Source organism: Haliotis rufescens, unplaced genomic scaffold (genome assembly GCF_023055435.1).
Source record: "Haliotis rufescens isolate VD_foot unplaced genomic scaffold, xgHalRufe1.0.p SCAF_8, whole genome shotgun sequence".
NCBI classification, from domain to species: domain Eukaryota; kingdom Metazoa; phylum Mollusca; class Gastropoda; order Lepetellida; family Haliotidae; genus Haliotis; species Haliotis rufescens.
The window spans coordinates 6,538,723-6,563,787 of record NW_025964372.1 but is presented as its reverse complement, the minus strand read 5'-3'; the positions used below and the strand labels follow the sequence as shown (position 1 = coordinate 6,563,787).

Here is a 25,065-nt window from a genome sequence, read left to right as displayed (position 1 = left end):
TAAGTTTGACAATTTTTAGATATATTTTTGTTGATTTAATTTATTACTCCATATAATGTATTTAAATATTTGCTTGAAAGGTCTTTATTTAGCTCCTTGACATTTTTTATATAGACCCTTTGTTGAAGCAGGTGTCTGAGAATATTTATTTTTAATAACATTGCGGGAAATAGTGAATAATTTTTTAATCTTTCACTAAAATATGATAAATTGAATTTGAAATGAAATACATATTTCAGACATTGTGAAAAGTGATAGATTTAATAAACGAATGATATGACAGATAGGTTAAAAAAAATTGTATACTAATTTGACGTGGCTACGGCTTTGACGGTGAAAATGCCTGTGGTGTTGAAAGAGTTAACGTCAGTCAGAAATATACCACCCATATCATGAGCGCAGGTAAATAAGTCTAGACAAAACAAACCAGTGGTTGATATAATGAACACTCTATCAGTTCATGGTTACATGTTATCACCAAGATTGATCCCACTTAGTCATCTGTGGCCAAGCAATAGAGTGCTGGGGACCTATTCTAACCCAGGTCCACATGTTGGCTTAACGTCTGTAGACTACTGACGTACTCAAATGGCATTAAAAATTCAGCTTTCAAGCAACTTTTTCTGTGGACAACTTAAATAAAAGTGTTTCTTTTCCAATGTGGGTTAAGCAGTCAAATTACTTGTTTGTGAATTACTCACTTCTTTCAAGGCTTTCTTGTCCTCTGACTTTGAGTTCTGTAAAATTCTCATCACATTTTTGGCTCCTTCTGTGACAGCTGACTCAATTCGTAGATGATGCCGCAATTCTTCAATTCTCATTTCAAGTGGAGACAGCGTCTGACACTGGCCTGAAACAGTGAGTGAAGCATCAGCCCAAATTCCTTCCCTGGCTGAGTACTTGTCTTGGTTTCCCTGTTGAGTTTGGCCCACTGCGACTTGAATGCCCAGGTGGACTTAAACAGCAATCTCAATAAATTCAGATCTTTTACTCAAATACAGTACCTCGCTATGTCAAGATCTGAAGATATCTCCATGTTTCGCGTATGGGTGTTTGTCTGCCTGTCCGTCCTCCTGTCTGTCTGTCCATCCACCCGCAGTGCCTGCTGCCCGTGCCTACTGCCAGTGCCTGTCGTTCATGTCTGTCCACCCACACATAGTGTCTGCTGCTAGTGCCTACTGCCAGTGTCTGCTGCTAGTGCCTGTCGTTCATGTCTGTCCACCCACAGTGCCTGCTGCCCATGCCTACTGCCAGTGCCTACTGCTAGTGCCTGTCGTTCATGTCTGTCCACCTATCCGCAGTGCCTCCTGCCAGTGCCTGCTGCCCATGCCTACTGCCAGTGCCTGTCGTTCATGTCTGTCCACCCACACACGGTGCCTGCTGCCCGTGCCTACTGCCTGTGTCTGCTGCTAGTGCCTGTCGTTCATGTCTGTCCACCCACACACAGTGCCTGCTGCCCGTGCCTACTGCCAGTGTCTGCTGCTAGTGCCTACTGCCTGTGCCTGCTGCTAGTGCCTGTCGTTCATGTCTGTCCACCAACACACAGTGCCTGCTGCCCGTGCCTACTGCCTGTGCCTGCTGCTAGTGCCTGTCGTTCATGTCTGTCCACCCACACACAGTGCCTGCTGCCCGTGCCTACTGCCAGTGTCTGCTGCTAGTGCCTGTCGTTCATGTCTGTCCACCCACACACAGTGCCTGCTGCCCGTGCCTACTGCCAGTGTCTGCTGCTAGTGCCTGTCGTTCATGTCTGTCCACCCACACACAGTGCCTGCTGCCAGTGTCTGCTGCTGGTGCCTGTCGTTCATGTCTGTCCACCCACACACAGTGCCTGCTGCCCGTGCCTACTGCCAGTGTCTGCTGCTAGTGCCTGTCGTTCATGTCTGTCCACCCACACACAGTGCCTGCTGCCCGTGCCTACTGCCAGTGTCTGCTGCTAGTGCCTGTCGTTCATATCTGTCCACCCACACACAGTGCCTGCTGCCCGTGCCTACTGCCAGTGCGTGTCGTCCATAGGGTACTACTCACCATCTGACTGGTCCTGGTCTTGTGACAGTTTAAGAATCTGCATCCTGATGAACTCCGTCTTCACTTTGGCATCCTCCAGCATCTGCTGAGCCTCCGCCAGGAGCTTCTTGTCCCGCGACCCCTGGCTGTACATCGTCAGCATGTTCTCTGCTCCCTGCTTCACCTGAACACACAACAATACACAGGTCAACACACAATTTGAAATTTACACATTGTACAGCTTTTCCATTGGACGAAAGGTCGGTCACATGACCGTGAAACTGACGTTCCTAAGTGTATGAAAGACACAATTTGACATTCATATGTTATTCACAAGACTATACTCTTGAAATGACATAAACACTGACAAACTACTTCCACATTCCTGAGGGAATCTCTGGGAATTCCCCAGGCACAAATACACACAGAAGCATTGTTCCTGATCAATTAGACCCTTTTATCTTGAAATCAGCACTTAAGCTGAGTTTGACTGCATGATCGTTTACAAATATTCTTGCTATGACCCATCCTAGCGAACAAAACGAAGAAATGCACATCCAAACTATCGTAGTATTGACACAATCCGTGTCAACTATGACAGTAACAGTCTATAGCAATTTATGAATTTATCATAGTATCTATTTGACTCATCTTAATAATCACCTTTCAATGATCAGCCAGTGGATCATTGATGACCAAACATGTCACCACCACAGGTTCATTAACAGCTTAGAAAATCTCTCTCGTCACGTTTATCATGTCGGACATTTTGACGTCTTGTACTTGATGTACATGTATTACAAAGTGCTGTCATTGCAACTGACTTTCTGAGGTTGCAAACTACGACGTTCATACAGTTTGGCCCTCACTCTATGAAGGTTCATACTACAATCAACTCACACAAAGTGAAAGTCAATTCTTAAATGAACTCACACAAAGTGAAAGTCAATTCTTAAATGAACTCACACAAAGTGAAAGTCAATTCTTAAATGAACTCACACAAAGTGAAAGTCAATTCTTAAATGAACTCACACAAAGTGAAAGTCAATTCTTAAATGAACTCACACAAAGAGAAAGTCAGTTCTTAAACAATAAGATCAACACACAACTTTTTTGTAGGGTTTGCAGATAGGTTTCTTGTTACAAGTATCACATTTGTGTTCTGATAGCTATTCCATCTATAGTCAAGTATTTCTGTTACTAAACACCTTGTCAGCTTACAATCTTCGCGTTAAGAAGTAGAACAAAAGTTGTGATGATTTTTTAACTTTGATGAAAGGACCATCAAGTCAACACCATTCCTTCCCACAAAGCTACCGTTCATCTCCACAGGAAATAACAAGAAGCACACAAGACTAGAAATTCAAATTAAAAAAAAGGTTATAGCCTTCAGGAAAACACTGGGTGTAATGTATTTCTCACTGGAAGATAACCAAACTAACTGGAAATCAGGTGTGTTTACATTGACTGCAGCAACAGACATGGAGGCAACCATCCTGGCGTTGTTCTCTGTCTCTCCCATAAACACTGTGTGATCAGATGACATAAGTAATGACAGAGAACATCTCTCTCATACAGAACCTGTTCGTAAAACGTAAACATTTAATTCTAATTCCAGCTTATATACTTCAAACTTCTCAAAAAGTAGGGTTTACAAACATGCAGGTATGTTTCTAAAAAGGCATGTATCTGTACCGATAACAGGTGGTTACTATCAAGGGAAAGAGAGGGTCCACATGGGCCTCCACAGTCTGCAAACAACCAATTCTCCGTTGTGACTGGGATCAAGAGGGGATGTTGACAACCGATTCTCCGTTGTGACTTGGATCAAGACAGGATGCTGACAACCGATTCTCCGTTCTGACTGGGATCAAGACAGGATGCTGACAACCAATTCTCCATTGTGACTGGGATCAAGACAGGATGCTGACAACCAGTTCTCCATTGTGACTGGGATCAAGACAGGATGCTGACAACCAGTTCTCCATTGTGACTGGGATCAAGACAGGATGCTGACAACCAATTCTCCATTGTGACTGGGATCAAGACAGGATGCTGACTACCAATTCTCCATTGTGACTGGGATCAAGACAGGATGCTGACAACCAATTCTCCATTGTGACTGGGATCAAGACAGGATGCTGACAACCAATTCTCCATTGTGACTGGGATCAAGACAGGATGCTGACAACCAATTCTCCATTGTGACTGGGATCAAGACAGGATGCTGACAACCAATTCCCCAATCATGTGACTGGGATCAAGACAGGATGCTGACAACCAATTCTCCATTGTGACTGGGATCAAGACAGGATGCTGACAACCAATTCTCCATTGTGACTGGGATCAAGACAGGATGCTGACAACCAATTCTCCATTGTGACTGGGATCAAGACAGGATGCTGACAACCGATTCCCCAATCATGTGACTGGGATCAAGACAGGATGCTGACAACCAATTCCCCAATCATGTGACTGGGATCAAGACAGGATGCTGACAACCAATTCCCCAATCCTGTGACTGGGATCAAGACGGATGCTGACAACCAATTCCCCAATCATGTGACTGGGATCAAGACAGGATGCTGACAACCAATTCCCCAATCATGTGACTGGGATCAAGACAGGATGCTGACAACCGATTCCCCAATCATGTGACTGGGATCAAGACAGGATGCTGACAACCAATTCCCCAATCATGTGACTGGGATCAAGACAGGATGCTGACAACCAATTCCCCAATCATGTGACTGGGATCAAGACAGGATGCTGACAACCAATTCCCCAATCATGTGACTGGGATCAAGACAGGATGCTGACAACCAATTCCCCAATCATGTGACTGGGATCAAGACAGGATGCTGACAACCAATTCCCCAATCATGTGACTGGGATCAAGACAGGATGCTGACAACCGATTCCCCAATCATGTGACTGGGATCAAGACAGGATGCTGACAACCAATTCCCCAATCATGTGACTGGGATCAAGACAGGATGCTGACAACCAATTCCCCAATCATGTGACTGGGATCAAGACAGGATGCTGACAACCAATTCCCCAATAATGTGACTGGGATCAAGACAGGATGCTGACAACCAATTCCCCAATCATGTGACTGGGATCAAGACAGGATGCTGACAACCGATTCCCCAATCATGTGACTGGGATCAAGACAGGATGCTGACAACCGATTCCCCAATCATGTGACTGGGATCAAGACAGGATGCTGACAACCGATTCCCCAATCATGTGACTGGGATCAAGACAGGATGCTGACAACCAATTCCCCAATCATGTGACTGGGATCAAGACAGGATGCTGACAACCGATTCCCCAATCATGTGACTGGGATCAAGACAGGATGCTGACAACCAATTCCCCAATCATGTGACTGGGATCAAGACAGGATGCTGACAACCGATTCCCCAATCATGTGACTGGGATCAAGACAGGATGCTGACAACCAATTCCCCAATCATGTGACTGGGATCAAGACAGGATGCTGACAACCGATTCCCCAATCATGTGACTGGGATCAAGACAGGATGCTGACAACCGATTCCCCAATCATGTGACTGGGATCAAGACAGGATGCTGACAACCAATTCCCCAATCATGTGACTGGGATCAAGACAGGATGCTGACAACCGATTCCCCAATCATGTGACTGGGATCAACATGGGATGCTGAGAACCAATTGCCAAATTAACCTGACTACAATCAAATGCCCCAAAAGGATCAAAAGATCACTGACAACCACTTTCACCTTTCCAATTCTAATCCCCCAACCCTACAAGGATCAACAAACAAACCAATAAGACATCTTCAAAAATTCAAAACCAAAATTTCAAATTCTGGGATCTCTCCCATGTGAAGCCTCCCTTATCCCCTTTCGGATAATCTTCAGGTTATACCAACAACTTCATTTGCAACAGACAACTCAACAACCACTTTTGTGTCGCTTGCCTCTGATTACTGCAACCAGATTTGTAACTTACTATCTATCAAACTAAGCAACACATGCCTCTCCCATACAATTAGGTGTTCCCATTACCATGATTACTAAGCCCCTGTCTAACACAAGCCGCCACAGCCAACAAGCACGCACCATGCTCTACCACGTATCTCAAACTCAATTTCTCTTTTATGACATGTGCAGGTTTTATAATGATGCTTTCTTGGCAGGGTCTTGTGGTAGATGCAGTTGGAGTTTTAGGGCTTGTTTGTTGAGACGTTTGGGGGCATTTGTAAGCAATGACTTATTTGAGTACAGTGATAACAACTTGATTGTGAATAGAAAATACTTCAGGTGACTGTAAAGTTAATGGGGGTAATTTTGAAACATGCTTCTTTCTGAGAATGTTGACTTGATTATTGGACACAACAGGTGTGTGTTGTGTGTCTGTGTTGGGGAGGGGGAGGGGGAGGGGGAGGGGGAGGAGGAGAGAGGAGACTCAACTTCAAAACATTTGAAAATTAATCTTTTCCTACATCATCTTTAAAAAGACATTTGAAATCAATCGTTTGTTTCTTTCAAGTTATGCGAGTATGTTGCCATGTGATCAATATTAGTGAAGCTTGTTTCTCCACATGTATTTAGTTTACATCTTGGCAGGCCAGCTAGATGTGGGAGAAAGCCTGTAGCGATGCAGGCATTAGACGTTTACACAGAGATCTATTGCAGCCTGCACATAAGCAAGACTTGACAAGAATAGTCTTAGACATCTTAGAGGCAGACTGTTATTTCTGTAATTTTATCAAGACAAACATTGTTTTGTCTGAAAGGAGACAAACAATTTGGTGATATGAGACAATTTCTTTTCTTCTTTTGGGAAGAAATAATGTTTTTTACAAGAATCATGGACCCCCAAAACTCAAGAGCCGGTCCTGATTATGTGTTCTGTGTTCTGTGTTCTGTGTTGAATACAACTTCTTGTTAACATCTTACCAGCATTCCATGTGTGTGGTAGGACATGACATAACAAATGTCACTTCCAAATTCATACATCAGTTTCACATTTCATATGAGTCATAAAAATGACAACGCTTAACGTTGGACCCCTTCCTCTCTAAGTTCCCACCTAAACAGGGAACTTGTGACACAACAACAGTCACTAGTCTTCATGATTCATTAACTGTTAAGCCTTTTTCACTTGGCTAAGTGGAAGAGCAAATTTCTGACATGAATGTTGACCATATCTCCAATACACCTAAACCAAAATATATCAGCATTCGAGGTATTCAAAATGTTCATCAACATTTTCATTACCATTGAAAGCAACAATGAATCAGTGAGGCAGCCGAGGTTGGAAAGAAAACTACCAGCTACCTATTATGTTACCGCGTAACCATGGAAACAAACACTTGGCTAAGAAGAACATCTCCAAATCATCCTGCCAATTAAACCCAGACAATAAACTCTAGTCTATCAAGCAGCAAGAAGAAAGTCGACAGCATTTGCCTGTATACAACACACACTCATTACAATCTTGGCCATGGGATCCATATCAAATATAGTGGTATGCCATTGTTCTCTTGTCCTCTGAATCTTAAAAGTTCATTATTTTCTGGATAACAGGTGTCATTTATGTTACTGTCGTCAATTTCACTATCACTGTCGTCAATTTCACAATCACTGTCGTCAATTTCACAATGCCTGATTATTTCCACTGATTCCAAGGATCAAGTGTCTGTCATTAAACACTGGAATATCAGAACAAGTGGGATACAACTGCAGGCAAGTAAGCTGAGGAGCGTGGGATGATTTGGATGAACATGCAGTATCTATTATGTGAAAGATCGCGCCGACAGACCTCCCTCGCGGCATCTGGCACGTAAAGACCAGGCCAGGAGTTTGAGCCCACTCATGAAATGGTGTGGTTGCATGCAGTCCAAAGTCCAAAGCCTGAGTCAAGCAAAACTCTGTTCGTATAGTAACCTCAGCTATTAATGGTCCATATAACAAAATCTACACACAAAAAATGCCAAGAGTCAAATTCCGGGTCAAATGGCAGACAATGGTGCCGTTGGCATTACAAGCTGGTCTCTCAACAGTCATCAAATATCTCCCCAACTCAAATCTTAAAACATATGCAACATTTCCAAACCGTGAATGAAAACACCATTTTAGATTCGCAGAATTTTAGAAATAAATGAATATTTAAAGTAATACTTCCCAGATTTCAGTAGGGTAACTTAACCCCATGCTTGCCTGTTTAGTTTAAGAATGAGGTAGGACTGTAATGATTCACCAGTACCTATGATATCATCAATACTAAGGTACAGACGATACTTGAATGATCAGTTTGTGAGATAGGGATATGCCATAAATAGATACAGAACCTGAACGGCAGGAGAAGCACAGCACAACTTGTTAGCATGGCATGGGGGAACATGAGAATGTAGTTATAGGGGATGTGCTTGCTATTAAACTATTACATTTTATGATCAATTCTTCATTTAAAACTTGGGGCATGGTGGCCCAGTCGTCTAAAGCGCTGCGATTCGCTGTGCAGAGTTGCGTCCCTTGGGCACGCCAGAAACCTATGATTGTGGGTTCGAATCCCGGTTCACCACGATAAAGTTTCTAGGTATGTCAGCACCATACCCATGCTCGTGGGATTCACCGAAGTGGTAAACGTCTGAAACCTGCATCACTTTGGGCTTTCCTCCCACATTAAGCTGATACGCCGTGATGGTAACTCCCACACGTTAAAAGCTTGATCGTACCTCCCACACGTTAAAAGCTTGATGGTAACTCCCATACCTTAACAGCTTGATCGTAACTCCCACACGTTAAAAGCTTGATCGTAACTCCCACACCTTAAAAGCTTGATCGTACCTCCCACACCATAAATGCTTGATCGTAACTCCCACACCTTTAAAGCTTGATCGTAACTCCCACACATTAAAAGCTTGATCGTAACTCCCACACCATAAACGCTTGATCGTAACTCCCACACCTTAAAAGCTTGATCGTAACTCCCACACCATAAATGCTTGATCGTAACTCCCACACATTAAAAGCTTGATCGTACCTCCCACACCATAAACACTTGATCGTAACTCCCACACATTAAAAGCTTGATCGTAACTCCCACACCATAAACGCTTGATCGTAACTCCCACACCTTAAAAGCTTGATCGTACCTCCCACACCTTAAAAGCCTGATCGTAACTCCCACACCATAAATGCTTGATCGTAACTCCCACACCTTAAAAGTTTGATCGTAACTCACACACCTTAAAAGCTTGATCGTAACTCCCATACCTTAACATAGACTAAACAGGAACGGCACCCTGACCAACTTACACAAAGTAGTCTTACACTAAGTCCACCTTGCTCAGACACTTCAACATAGATTTACAATTTAGTCTTAGAGCTAAGATTGCTTGGAGCAAATGGGCCCAGGTCGTGAAAGTGAGTTGGACCGCTTGTATTTATATATTGAATAAGTAATATCTTATTGCCCCACGTCATCACTGAATCAAGTGTATGGGCTCCAGCTAATGCTTGTGTGGGGTGCCTACCTTCAGTTCTATGTTCAGCTGCTTCTGCAGGTAGGTGAGACGCTGGTTCTTCGTGTCTCCGTCATCAGAGTTCCCCACCTTCTCTGGTGACATACAGTCTGCAAACACAGCATACATACACTCAATATTACCAAGAACGGCAGATTTGTTTGTTTGTTGTTTAACGCTGTACTCAGCAATATTCCAGCTATTTGACGGCGAACTGTTAACAATTCGAGTCTTGACCAGACAATCCAGTGATTGACATCACAGGCATCAATCTACGCAATTGGGATATAATAACATGCATCAACCAGGTCAGCGAGTCTGACCACCAGATCACGTTGGTCGCCTCTTCCGAAAAGCATAGTTACCTCTTATGGCAAGCATGGGTTGCTGAAGACCTATTCTACCCGGATCTTCACGGGTCTCCTTAGACATAAATACAAAACAGAAAATCAGCAGGATCCCAGGAACACTCATAACTTCTGAACGGCATTTTATTCAATATATTTATTTTACTATTTTTTTGATAATTGCATCAAAATTCTTTTTCGTATTATCATGATTATTGGGTTTGTTTGTTTGTTTAACTAAATCACTAGCATATCAAGAAATACAATTGATATGGTAAATCATGTCTAGTGATGTTTCATCACAAAATGAGCATTTCTGATTAAATGCAATGTTTTTATAATTACCTGAGGCTACACAGTGCGATAGGTGTAGCGTCAGGTAAGGTAAAACTTCACATTTTCATTGACCAAATCTTTGATCTATTGGTCGTTCACCTGAAGCGAAACAATGTAGTTTTTTTTACCAACAGAAAAATAGTTTAACTAAAGTGTAACCTTTTCATAGGCCGACCCTCTTGTACAGACTTTTTTTCCCGATCTTCAAAATCGGGTTTGTTTACGGTCATATACTGTAAGTGTTTTGATTTTTGCTTAAACATCAGTGGATTTAATTATGGTAATTTTCGGCCATACCATTCCACTGTTTGGCCATGCACTTGGCTGGGGAAAAAAAAGGATAACATTTGGTTCTCGTGTATAATACATTCACCTTATGTTGGTGTCCAAAAATTATGAAAAAATTGTGTTTTATACTCATCTCCTGAGTGAGTGTGAGTGAGTATGATTTTACGCCGCTTTTAACAATATTCCAGCAATATCACAGCGGGGTACACCAGAAATGAGCTTCATAGATTGTACCCATGTCGGGAATCGAACAAGGGCCTTCGGCGTGGTGAGAGAACGCTTTAACCACTAGGCTACCTGACCGCCCCTTCATCTCTGGTGCACATGTACAGAACAGATGCTCTTGATTATTACAAGTTACAAGATCTTACCTGCAGGAGTATCGTATCCTGTGTTGATCATCATCAGATGAGCGTTGACATCTTGCAGTTCCTTCTGCAGCACCTGCAGCTTGCTGTTGGCCTTCTTCACAATACTGTTGACGTTGGACAGACTCCGTTTGTCTGTGGACACTTCCTTCAACTTTTCCGCTCCTTCTTTTATCTTCATTTCCTTGCGGATCTCCTTCTTGAGGTTCTCCCGGACATCCTCCATCTTCTGCTTCATGTCGGTGTTGGAGACATCGGGTTCCAGGCCGTACCGGATCCCAATGTCGCCCTGTGAGTTACGCATGGCACCTCCCTGTAGACAAGACATTCAACATCAAGAACAAGCTCTCCTTGTGTCACAAACTGCATCAAAATGTTTCTTAAATGATGTTCTTTTCAAAACGCCATAGTATTTGAAATGTCAACACACAACCTATTCACCGAGGCTCACTACAAATAAGTGAACTAAACCTACACTGACATACGAACCACAAAGTAGAAACAAACATCCTGTCTAGTGGAAATTAAGCAAGGATCAAAACCCTTATGTTAAAAGTGTGTATTTAGGGGGTCACTAGATTCAAAAACGATAGGAACAACCCTCAAAGGCCCCAAGCCCTACGTTAATTTTGAACACTGCCCGCCTAAGATGTACAGATGCCTATGCGAGCGGAAATCAAACAGACTGGAAGTTCATCAAATTTAATAGTACATGAACTTCAGGAGTCGTGCCACAAGGCACTCTCACATTATATATATATGATAAGTGTGCCCTTTGGAACTCAAGTATGCCCAAAAGAAATGTACTTGATCAGTCTTCAAACTCAGTGAATGTTCTTTCATCATGACCTAGATAATATTCACAAAAGTTGCCCCCTCCCTTTTCCTTGAAATTCAAAATAGCCTTCTCAGTTTCCGAATCCACAGATCTTTTACTGCTCATACTGCTCGCCCCTAAAACTTGAAAACTAAAACTTCCTGTTTAAACCAACGTGAGACTAAATCCTGGGTATGAATTAATTATTCCATTCTTTACACCAAACTGTTGTCCACGTATTTAGTTTATCTTCAGGTATTGTTTGGTATAATGCCTTCATGAATATAACTTGTACTGGAGAGGTATTGACATAGCCTTTTTTTTGCTTGTCTACCAATCCAGATTCATGGAATAAAAATATGTTTAAATCACACCAAAAATACAAACAACAAAAAACCCAAAAAAAACACACCTTCCAGCGGTGGAAACTGACAGTTTTACTCTACTGGTCCTTATGATGCTGACATATAGCAAAATCCTAAAAAATGGCCAATTTCTTCTAGTCATTATGATACCTTAACCATTGTGCAGTTTGACAAGGACTACAGGACTAGTGACAATTTCTAACGCTGCCTTCCTTCGCTGAGGCACCAGTTCTGCACTTGCCTGATGTGTACAAAGTGTCATGAAGTAATATTGAACAGTTTATTACCAATGCTCCGGAAACAAAAAGTGATAGACAAGTGGAGCCCATTATATATCCCTTGCAAAACATCGTTTGGGCGGGTATAATTGTTGACTTTATGATACCAAAGCAAATGGTACCTTCATCCCAAACCAGATTTAACACAAACTGGCATAAATTGCGATACACAAACTCAAATGTTCAAGAAGCCACACAAGTAGGTTTTGATGGCTGACTTTCACAGGGAAATAGTTTTTGATTTCAACATCCCTGACAGCGGTATATCTGTATAAGTAGTGCTGTATTGAACTACACTGCAAAACATAATCACCTTGGTATGAAAGTCAAAGGGTCATTTTAACCCTGGTGTTAAAACTGAAGACTTAATGTCACTAGTTTCAAATACTAGAGCAGTAAACCTCTAGTACCCCAGGAATGTTCTGAATTTGAACATTGCATATTCATACAGATTCTAACATGTGAGATGAGGTGAAATTGGGTTTAATGCCATGTTCATAATGATTCCGCTCACGCAATATGCACACACACGTGTGTGTGTGTGTGTGGCAGCTTGTACAGACTTATGCCAGTCTTATTGTGCTAGCATTGTGCTAGCCCACTGAGATACCATGTGGCAGTTCAACATGAATACCCCACTCAGAGTATATTGACTCCAAGCCAGCCAGTCCTTGTTTTCTACCCTTTATGCCAAGCGCCAGGCAGTGTAACAACAAGCAGTCTGCAACCTCAGCCACTAATCTGAAACGTCTTCCGATTAAGTGAGATAAGTGGTTTATGCTAGTATATATGCTTCACTTAAAATCTACTGAAAAAAATGCCCAAATCCAAGTTCGGGGCTGTAGGCCAAAAAGTTCTTGGCACAGACTGAGCAAGTTCCATCTTTAAAGTCTTTTTGGTATGATGCAGCCAGATGATTGAACCACCAACATTCTGCTCTCCAGTTTTCCAAAGGTGTCAGATTGAAATAAAAAGTACATAGAGGTTTCAAGTGCTGTAGTACTCATTGAGTCAACAGTACTGTGATAACACCCCTCGCCCACCAACACACAAACACATGTACAATTATCTACACCATGGCTGTCGGTCCAGCCAGCAACATGACCCCTATGACCTCAGGACAAGCAGGCCAGACATTGGCTAGACACATGGGAGGGAAACAGATAAACACTGACGCAATTAGCAACCAACGTCCCCATGGAGCCCCAACAACAACCTGTGTATACCTCACAAGTGAGGCTTCAAAAATGAGGTTCCCACTAATTGCAAAATCAGAGAGTGATGATTCAGGCACAACAAATATTTATCTGTGTTTCTGGAACTATTTTACTTGAAATGCTGAAATAACGTCCATGAACAAATTTCCACATTACCTTGACACCTTCATCAAAATCACTGGAGGGAAACAGTCAGGCAGACATGTAGATGTCACAAAAGTCTCTCCTTATTGTTTCTTTACAAATACTTGCATACATAAAACACTTCCGACGCAAACATGAGAAGCCCAATGAGTCTCTGCATTTGGAGTTTTGTGGGTAAAACAAGTTTCAGGCCATAATAAAATCACCACAAAGGCTCACATGAAAGAAAGCTTTAATGAGGGTCCTGACGGGTGTTACCGACTCGTGCAATAAAACACTATTGTAAATGTGAAATTGGTCAATATCTTATCATGAAGGCTCAACATAAAAAACCTGACATACTTTTTAGCGTAAAATAACAACTTACTGCTTGTTGAGAAAGAACAAGAAGAGAGACATGTTCCTTGTCCAAGGCACTATACATTGCATTGTTTATCACTGATACCTTTGAGACGGTGACTGGTCAAAGCTGTTCTGTGAAACACAAGCAGGTTTACTGTATCTATGACCAGTATTTCAGTTACATGATGGCAAGTCAGCTTGATGTGGTACAAGTCAGATGTGATGAAGGCCTTACACATTTACAACTTGCATGAAACCCATGTACAGACAAACCAAGAAATTCATTTATAATGAGGGCGAATCTGGGATTCCAACAAACACAGTCCTTGAAAGCCGAAGTGAGTTAGTGAGTGAGTGAGTGAGTGAGTGAGTGAGTGAGTGTTTAACGCCGCTTTTAACAGTATTACAGTTATATCGCAGCGTGTCAGCTTAATGTGGGAGGATTGGCCGAAGTGATGCAGGTCTCAGACAGTTACTACTTTGGTAAAACGCACGAGCACGGGTATGGTGTTGACAAACCTAGAAACATAATCTGGGCAAACCGGGATTCCAACCCACAATCAGGTTTCTGGCGTGCCCAAGGGACGCAACTCTGCACAATAACATCTAATCTTCTGTTTTCAATCAGTTTTCATTTACAAACTTATAAACATGCGCCAAAATAAGGATATTTTAACATTGTTTTACAGAAGAAGAAACAATAACTTATTGTTTCAAAAATCAAAACTATATATCACATTTGAAAAATAATATCTGAAAAACAAATAATCAACTTGTTGCAGCCCTGGCAAAGAAACTTTTTCACGACCTTCCTAATTCTTCCACCAGAAAGCAAAACAAATTTGAACATAGCCCTCTTGAGACACTTTTTTATCAGAATTTAACTGCACGAGCATGTTCAAATGTTTTTGGCTGTAATTACGCCCTTAGACATGACACAAAGAATTGTGTCAAGGTCATGGTAGAAAATTTACCATGATGCTCGTCTTGATTCTGTAAAAAAACATCCTTCTCACAAACATCAAACATGTAAAAGGAAATGAACTAACCTGGGAGAAATGCATTGAAGTTAAAACATAGCCTACTCCATTGGCAGATCAACTCCATTAGCAATCTGCATGATCTCAGAACCATGTTTACATGGAGTTTTTTAGACAGTGAAACTTAAGAAAATAGCTAGACTAACATCTAGTCTCTGAAATGAAAATATCTTGCAGAAAAAAAACACTTGTTAAGTTCTCTTAAGAAAATATATAAAAAGAAGGCTTGAGACTTTTTCACTTTCTGAAACTGCAGAAATCAAGACTTGCCAACTATTATAGACTTGCATGTTCTGTATTGGAATATTTGTTTCAGGGTCTGTATATAAACAGGCGGGAAAATTTTGTTATTGCTGGTGTTTTCAAAAATGGCCTGGAGATAAGTGTTTTTACTTGAGCCTCTTTTCTTATACATGTTTTGATAATAACGTTCAGTAAAACATGACTGCCCTTTCATTTCATCTGCAGGGCTTTACCGCAACTTCCAAAAGTTGGAGTATTGTATACAGGGTTTTACCTTGACTTACAAAAGTGGGGCCCTGAGGACCCCCAATAATTAATTCTGAAGGGTCCTTGCTGGCAATATGAGGGTCCTGTAAAGTAATGAAATGATGTAGTGTACTGCACATTTAGATAAATACTTTAGAGCCTGGAACGAATCAATGTGGACAGCGGTCTTGATTGATGGGTGAAATGACAGACACCCATCAAGCTCTTGATGTCCTATAGTGTAGGTACAGTAAATATTATTGTGCTTCCTTCGGATGCAGTATATTCTTTTTCTGCGTCCAAGCTCAATATTTGTGGTACTGGACACACATTTGTGCGTCCAGCAAAAATCTGCGTCTTTCTCTGTTTATTTACCTGCGTCTTTCGCTGTTTTGTGTTTTTATCTCAGAAAGAGAACTAATACCATACTGTTACATGAGCTACAAAAACAATGCTAGATCTTTTTTGTTTCCTGGTTTACAGATATTTTTTAAGACGATCAAGGTTGTTAGGTGAGCAAAAAAAAAAGAAAGAAAACAAAAGCATTCAGATATTATTGTTAGGTCCCCAAGATGTTATCTGAACATGTAGCTATGTGAGCCATATAAGTTAAACTTATTTCATCCATTTTGACCAATCATTCTGCAATTATTTAGTGGTGAACATCATACTTTGCATTCATACAAACAAACAAACAAAAACATTACAGACTTATTTTTTCCACTTCTTTAAACCACAATATATGACAAGCATTGGACTTTCATCTCTATTATGGGCTGTGAAATGGTAAAAATATACTTTTTTCGTCCCTCATCCCTCCAAATAAGCCAGTCATATGATCTCCTCTCCTCACCCACCGCCCGCCCACACAGAGAAAGCACACATACCTGTCACACTTATCACCAGGTGTGAGGGCGACCGTGTTCACCTGACCATTTAATCAGCCTGCTGAGATCACGAACATGACACAACATACTGTCATCAAACAAACCACGACACAACATATTGTGCTACAACACAAGCGTCTATCTCACTCACTAGCTCCACCCAAGTACTCAATGATACTACTGAAGTAGATGTATAGTTAAAGTACCGGGCTGGGTCAACACTGGCAAGCTTCACTACGTAGACAGATACCTGGGTTTTCCAAATGTAAGAAGTCATGGGTAAAACACTCCTCCTCGGTTCTGGTTTGACACTTAAAACATCGAGCAAGGGAAAAGCCCATAGCCTCACGGTTTTACATTTTCAACCAAAACCGAGGAAGCGTTACATAACTAATTTATGAATCTTCTAAATGCAAGAAATACCTGAGAGAATAAGAAAAAAATCAGGATACCTTGTAGTGAGACAATAGTGTAGTAGTTGTGAAAAACAAATTTGATGACACCAGGCAAGAGAAAGACCATGTGCAGCATGCAGACAACTGAAGTGATGACATGTAAGATTGAACACCCTTTCATCACTTGTTCCGTTGGGCTCAGTGGGTTACAATACTACACATGATGTGAGGTTGCAAGTTCAATTCATGTCACAGAATTTTCCAGTGAAAAAAATGTGACTTCACCAGTCAATTATCAATATCAGATGCATATTAAAAAAAGGCTGTTTATACCAATCAACTGTAAAACCAAGTCTTACAATTCAAAAGTACAACTTCCAAGCAGGTCTTACAATTCAAATCTTTGTTTCTCACACCACATTTGTTTGTTTTTGAACACCACACTCAGCAATATGAACCTATGTGACTGCAGCCTGTACACAAACAAGACTGAACCAGATGAACTAGTGACTGATATGATGAGCAACAACCCACGCTGTTGGGCAAGGTGACATCAAATCAACCAGGTCACGAGTCTGACCACCTGTTCCCTTCGGTGACCACTACAACCAGCACAGATTATTAGTACGGAATCGGGTGGTCAGACTCACTGACTTGGTTGATGCATGTCATCGTATCCCAATTGCGTGGATGATGTTCATGATGTCAATCAGTGGATTGTCTGGTCCAGACTTGATTATTTACAGAGCGCCATCATATAGCTGGAATATTGCTGAGTGCAACATTAAACAAAAAAAAACAAAACAACATATTTACTAGGGCTGCAACGAATACACTATGAGGCGAATACAATTCGTATCACGAATATTGGGAAACGAACACAAATATTAATTCACGAATACAATAACAAGTCAGCAGTTGATGTATTGTTTGTTATGTTCAATGAAGCAATAACAACACAATATTTTACATGGTTTGTTAATTATTAATATATCATAAATTTCTATACTGCACTTATCCAGGTGCTAGTATCTGCTCAAATGCGACAATGACCAGTGACCACAATACTGTCAAATTAAATAGTATAAGAGTGTTGTCTTTTGAAGAAATCTGTGCATATAATATGTCCTTATGGACATTTTTATGTAAATGCACATGATTGCATATTATAAATATTTGATTCTAGTGGCCACAAATAACAAATATAATTCATGAATGGATACGGATCGATTCACCGAATACGCGAGTGAATCGTAGCATCCCTAATATTTACATGTATAAACTGAAAGGATGTCGTCGTATGTTTTGAACATGTATGCATAGACACATGATGAAATGTCTTTTGGACTTCACAGTCCATATCTCTTCTGTTCTAACAAGATAAGCTGACAAAATGTTCAGGGGTTCAAATCAGTTCATTTTCTTGGACATTGACTGATCTGAATGCCCTGAAGGTTTTGTCCAAATTTGGTATATTCAGAGGAATGGCCTGTGAAAAGTTGATACAACCATGGAAATGTGCAAAAGCCATTTGTCCCAAGAAACAATAATATGTTTATTCTAATTTCTTCTCCCTTGAAGTTAACTAAGTATCCAATTAACTGACAATGAAAAAGGTCAGATAACTACTGATCAATAACTGAGTATTTCAGTCCAACTTTCAGTCCAACTTACACATTTGGTATATATTTTTTTTAAATCTACACCAAAACACAACTTCAGCCATTAGCTAAGTTTACGATCCCCACATACAAATTACTTGGCTCTGGATTCAGAAAACATGACCATTATATACATGAATGTAAAGTCTTAACCTCAAGTAATACCGATAAGGTTAGTTCACCTTCAGGAGTCTTTACCAACCCATTAATAACCTTTCAATCAAATCCTTGTTATGAGACAGAAATAAATATTATCGCAGGAACAAAGAACTTTAAGTCTATCTCAGCTTTCAACATAAACAAGTCAGTAATGTAGCTACAGACATGTTATAGACAAGTTAAGGACCAACTAAGGACACAAGCAGATTTTTTTATGACTCTTATTCTCTGTGTTCCTACTGTAAGCCAAGTCTCCAAGATAAAGACTCCTATGGATTCTGGGAAGCCAAACATAGACACACCCATCTCGCCATACTCCCAGATACACACAGAACCGTTATGTATTAATACAACCAGCCCGTTATCTTACAAGGAGCCTACACTTGTTGGATTCAAGCATGGTTGGAGTTCTTGGGATGGGAGTGCTTAGCTTCACTCACGCTTCTAGTATTAAAAACAAGGTGAAAAGTGTTTCAATGGTGGAAGTGTCACTTAAATACTCCTAGTTTTCCTTACAAATATCAAGGCTTGTATCTAAGTACAATTTATTGAGTGATTGAGTTGGTTGGTTTACCACTGCCTTGAACAGTATTTCAGTTATATCACGGCTTGTCAGATTGATGTGGGAGGAAAGTCCAAATTACTGCGATGCAGGTCTCAGATGTTGGTGAAACCTGGCCTGGGAAACTATGATGCTGGGAACATACTCAATGTGAATCAAGGATTCGAACCCCTGAACATAGGTTAAGGGACACAATTCTGCACAACAAAGTTATTGAGAAAATGCAGTCTGATAATTGGTAAAATATGGACAAACTCAAGATTCAAACATATCACTGGTCCTTTCATAACTTCACTAAAACAATTAATCTGCTTACAGGGTTCAAGGATTTGTTATTTTTGTGAGCATTTACTGCAAGATAACAGTAATAAAGCACAGCACAGCATACCGAGGTAATATTCCCATCCTAAATCTCTACCCATATTTCCCAAATCTTTGATACATAGTGAAAAAGTTGCCATCAGTAGCAATCCCTGGTTGTTTCAACTCGTTATCACCCATCATCATCATTAGCTGCTGTAAAAAAGTGCCAACAGTGCACTTTTATCAGCTTGAAGGTCACACTAATTCTGTGCTATCTAAATGTTTTCCAAGCGCACACAGTTACAGCATTACGCTAATAACACTCCAGTAACTTGACTTCCAAATATTTGAACAGCAAGCAAACCTTTCCTCAACCCAATACAAATTAATTATAAAACAATTGCACATTTTCCTGCACTGCAATATCATATCACTTACAATGGAATTCTGCACTAAAATATGGGAGTTACAACAGACTGTAGAGATAATAATGCCCAACACAACACCACGGGCATTATTTATCTAATGTTTACACTCCAAGGGACTGACCGAAACAACAAACAGAAGAAAGAATCGAAAAAAAGCCGTTTTCAACCTGCCCATTGACCAACAATGCCAATAAAGCCAGCCATTGTGGCCAGATTAACCAAACACCTCGGCCACACAGGTTAGTTTACCAAGGTTTTTTTTAGGTTAGTTTATCTGTTAAGATAAGATTAGCTGGTCACGATTGGCTCTGCAAGTCTTGGGACTAGCCATAGGTAAAGGCCACCCTGTGTACCGAGGCTCCACCAGTCGGGCTGGAGGGGTGGTATGAGGAGCATGCAGTCCCACATTCAGACGACCACACAGAATAAACATCAGTGTTTTCATAACCATCAAGGAAAGCACAATGCCATTTACATGGGGATTGTTCTGAAGCTAGGCATAGTCAACCCAGATAAATCTTCTCAAATACTGGCCAATGAGAGCTTTCTTTCCAGAAGATATTATTAGTAGTACCAATATATTCTTGTCTTGTAGACAGTCACAAGTCAGAGGGTTTGGTTGTTTTACTGTTTTTTATAGTATTTCTGTTTCATTGTAGTCTGACAGCTTGTGATGTGAGAGAGACGGCCACAGACACGTGCCCTGGTTGTTTACAAGGAGAAAGACAGGATGACAGTGTTGCTGACACACCAAGGGGCACACACAGCAGCAAGTCTGGGATAGGGTCCCATGAGGTAATATAGCTCATGTTATCACTGGATCATTCAAATGATATCGCTGAAACACGGTGCACACTGGGAATGAATGGGTTTCACACATTCTTACAATGTAATCACTGAAACCCTGTCTGGAGACAGGGAGTGTTACCGTTATGTTATCACACACAGCATTCTTAGAATGTAATCACTGAAACCCTGTCCGGAGACAGGGAGTGTTACCGTTATGTTATCACACACAGCATTCTTACAATGAAATCACTGAAACCCTGTCTGGAGACAGGGAGTGTTACCGTTATGTTATCACACACAGCATTCTTACAATGAAATCACGAAAATCCTGTCCTGAGACAGGGAGTGTTGGGTTTCACCCACCAGCATTCTTACAATGAAATCACTGAAACCCTGTCCTGAGACAGGGAGTGTTGGGTTTCACCCACCAGCATTCTTACAATGAAATCACTGAAACCCTGTCCTGAGACAGGGAGTGTTGGGTTTCACCCACCAGCATTCTTACAATGAAATCACTGAAACCCTGTCCGGATATGGGGAGTGTTTGGGTTTCACACACCACCATTCTTACAATGAAATCACTGAAACCATGTCCGGAGATGGGGAGTGTTTGGGTTTCACACACCAGCATTCTTACAATGAAATCACTGAAACCCTGTCCGGAGATGGGGAGTGTTTGGGTTTCACACCACCATTCTTACAAGAAAATCCCTGAAACCCTGTCCGGAGATGGGGAGTGTTTGGGTTTCACACCACCATTCTTACAAGAAAATCCCTGAAACCCTGTCCGGAGACAGGGAGTGTTTGGGTTTCACACATTCTTACAAAGACACAATGACAAGATGTATGCAAGTAAGTCAGCTCTTCCAAACATGACTCAGTAACCAGTGTAGACCAGCTCTGGCCCCAGTAATTGGCCATAAACCATCTTAGTACCTACTACAATGACAACCATGTGTCTTTCTGACGTTGCTCATCAGACGGCAATCCTTGGAATCCCAACACCATAGACAAAGCCAGTAAGATTCACCATTGATTCATCCCAGCAACGGGAGTATAAACATTCCTCAAGTCAATACTTCCTGACAAGTTAACATTTAACAAGAGTCAATTCAAAACAGATCAGTCTCCAAAGGAAGCGTGAACTCTCTACATTTTGTCAAGTATGATTGATGGATCTATGCAACATCTGATTAAAAACAACATTTTCTTCAATGTATGCACAACTAAATTAATTCATAATTGAAAATATACTTTCAGTTTTCTTTGCATGGCAGAAAACTTTCACACAGAAAATCTTCGTTTGTTTGATCTGGTGCCATATATATCACCCATTACCATGATTACAGAAGACAAATAAGTATAAATCCACCACACACTGGTTAATATTCTTTCTATCAAATCTAAAAACATATATATTCATCAACCTTGAGTATCAACAGCATTTTGACATATGACTTGAATAGTTTCATAAATCTCCCATATCTTACCTTCTTTGTTACGTTTGTATTGACAATTTCTTTCTCTCTTGTCATGTCTTTCTCGACAGGCTTGTCGCTGAGAGCTGATGGAAAACAATGGCTTTTATAACAAGATTTACTTCTATTGCACAATCAACCTATTTGGCTTATTATCAAGAATGAAATTTTCGTATTTTTTTTATAAACGAATGATTAAGAATAATCTGTTAATCACGTCGCGATTTCACATTTCAGACAGTCATCTACAAATTATAACAAGATTTTAAGAGCACATAAGCACAATTACAACAGGGTTAGCTAGCAACCCATTCTGTCCTCCTTGACTTGAAGGATGAATGTCTGAACAGGAGTGTTCATATTAATCATACTCACGTTTCATGCTAATTAAGGTAACGGGTATTGGATCGCTATCCATCATGATATATTTATCCTGCTACTTTCTCCTGACTATAGTTGTACCACTCAAATCCATGTTAAACCCGTGTAGGCATCACCGAATCATCACGCATCATCAGTGAGCAACCTCTGACGTATATCCATTATTAAGGGCAGTAACATCCATTTCATCAGTTAGGAATCCACCAAAGGCAAACAATGAAAACATAGCAATGTGGGAATGCAGAAAATTCACGAGCACAGAGAGTACTGTATAGATCCATCAAAAATGAATAATATTCATTTCGCAATCACATGAATCTTGGAGAGTTTTCACATTCAGCCGAATACGCCACATTTCAGATAAAGGACTGCTGATACCACAGTGGCCACAGTTTTTGTGTCTTTGTTCCGTAATCTTTACAACCAGTGTAGATAAAATATGATTGTTACACGTGGTCTAAAAAGGGAAACAAAATGTCTGGACACCCTACAACATTCAATGAAACTGATGACACTATCCCCTTTGGTAAACATATGGATGAATACCCGGATTCACTTTGTCAACAGATCGGTTCTGACACAATAGGCGCACATATATCAGCAGACGTCAATACATTAACTAACACAACGAACTGCAGTTTGTAAGTATTTTTCTCATCATGAACCAGACTTTTTGAACAAACGCTCATCTGGTAAAACACAGCTCATGAATAAGCATGTAAACAATGTCTAAATTGTCAGTCACGTCAACTTCTTGAACATCGTTGAAATATAATCCCCAAACACTCAGCGACAAAAAAGTCTCCACAATATGTTGAATGTTCATTGGGAAAAAATATATCCTACTGAAGAAAACGGTCACAGTATCTGTAAGCCAAGTGTCACTTCTCTTGGCAAATATGCACACGGATATCCCAATAACCAAGTAAATAAAGACCCAAAACACACTGGGAGTTATCTATATGGTTCCCAAATCACTTCCAAGACATCGTCACAGAGCACAACAATCAAAACATCCAAATGTTGTCAAAATGCAGCAGTTTTTTGGGGTGCCGTCTGCTTTTTTCCCTGCCGTCTGCTTGTAACCGTCTGCCCCCTCCTCTCTTGACTGACTGACAAAGGTTGGGTCAGGCCGAGCTGTACAAATACAGGTGTAAATTTGCTCACATTCACGGCTGCTGAAGGAAGCATCCTCCAGCATACACGTAGCTCTCACACATGCACATCAAAAGGCAGTGTTATAACAGTACACAGTCTTAGCCATTATCTAACGGTACATAACACGGGGCACCACATTTGTCCAGTCAGCCTATTCTGTATACAAGCAGGCACGATACAGGCTCATAAATAGCAACGTATATCTAAAACTCTATTAACACAGTATTAAGCATGAAAACATCAAGGCGTCTCTTTCACTCCACAGTGCTCCCATTATGAAAGTCTAGGCACAGCGGCTTATCTGCCACGGGAAGTCAAATCAGTGTTTAAGCCTGTTCACTGGACTTGGTTTTTCACTCCATGTGAAAGTTGAAGACAACATTGAGAAAACTGTACATCTACGCCAGCACCCTGCAGTAAGAGCAACCAGTCTCTGAGGGACATGAACACATTCTGGGAAGCAGACCTCGCGGGACAAGTGTCATGGCAGCTACCTGAAAGTGTTTTCTACCACGTATCTGCAAAATCAATCTCCCACAATATGCTCCCAACTGCACAGATTTACGTACTTCCCGTGATTCAGACCCAATGTTGGCAACCAGGTCAGTGACCTATATTTATTCCACTCGAGTTAAATCTTAACACTGGTTCTCAAAACTATGTAGGCAGAGCTCTCCAAGGCGCTTATAGCTTATGGTAATAATCACGAGAACACAAACAAATTTTGTAAATAATACAGCAAATAATACACATATGGCAAAAGATCTAGTTCAAAGTAAAAAAGATGCAAACAAACGGTGACGCCTGATACTGCCTTGTATGGTCTGGTGGAACCTATGCCAACAAACTGGAACCATAAATATGATGCAAGAATTCATCCTAGTCATAATTACAATCACAAAATTCTCCTACTTCTTAAACATCAAACATTGGTTAAATAAGTTCATCTACAAGTTAATTCAATTCTCTCCTTTTCAAGAAAGTACAGATTGACATAATTCATATTCTCAAAAAATAAATAAATATCCCACTGAAACAAATTCAATTTTGATCGAAGTTTCAATAAGACATCATTGAGAAAAGTGTCCAATATCAAATTTCTGACACATCTGCTGGTCCAAAGCCTGAATCTTGTAAATCTATTTTGGATTCTAAAGCCAGATATCACACAAATAAGTAGACTTGAAAGTTTCTCTCCAACCACATATAGGAGACAAGGAGTACTTAATATGATTTCAATCACTGTAAGTCACCGAAACACCAACATGAGAATGAAATAAATCATAGACATAAATTCTTCTTTCCAAA

At 40.7% G+C, this 25,065-nt stretch overlaps 1 protein-coding gene across 4 annotated transcripts in view; it reads right to left on the bottom strand.

The window, feature by feature from the left end:
- The window catches only part of LOC124148987 (serine/threonine-protein kinase N2-like), an 89,068-nt gene that overhangs the window by 24,410 nt on the left and 39,593 nt on the right, over window positions 1-25,065 (bottom strand). For 3 of the 4 annotated variants that reach the window (XM_046520311.2, XM_046520309.2, XM_046520310.2), the window contains exons 2-5: window positions 10,868-11,177; window positions 9,538-9,635; window positions 2,026-2,188; window positions 702-850 (exon numbers count right to left, since the gene is read on the bottom strand). In XM_046520311.2, the coding sequence (XP_046376267.1) occupies window positions 702-850; window positions 2,026-2,188; window positions 9,538-9,635; window positions 10,868-11,177 (720 nt within the window). Of the gene's footprint in view, window positions 1-701; window positions 851-2,025; window positions 2,189-9,537; window positions 9,636-10,867; window positions 11,178-22,230; window positions 22,305-22,593; window positions 24,295-25,065 lie in introns of those variants that run through there. The other variant, XM_046520308.2, reaches the window with a different exon arrangement.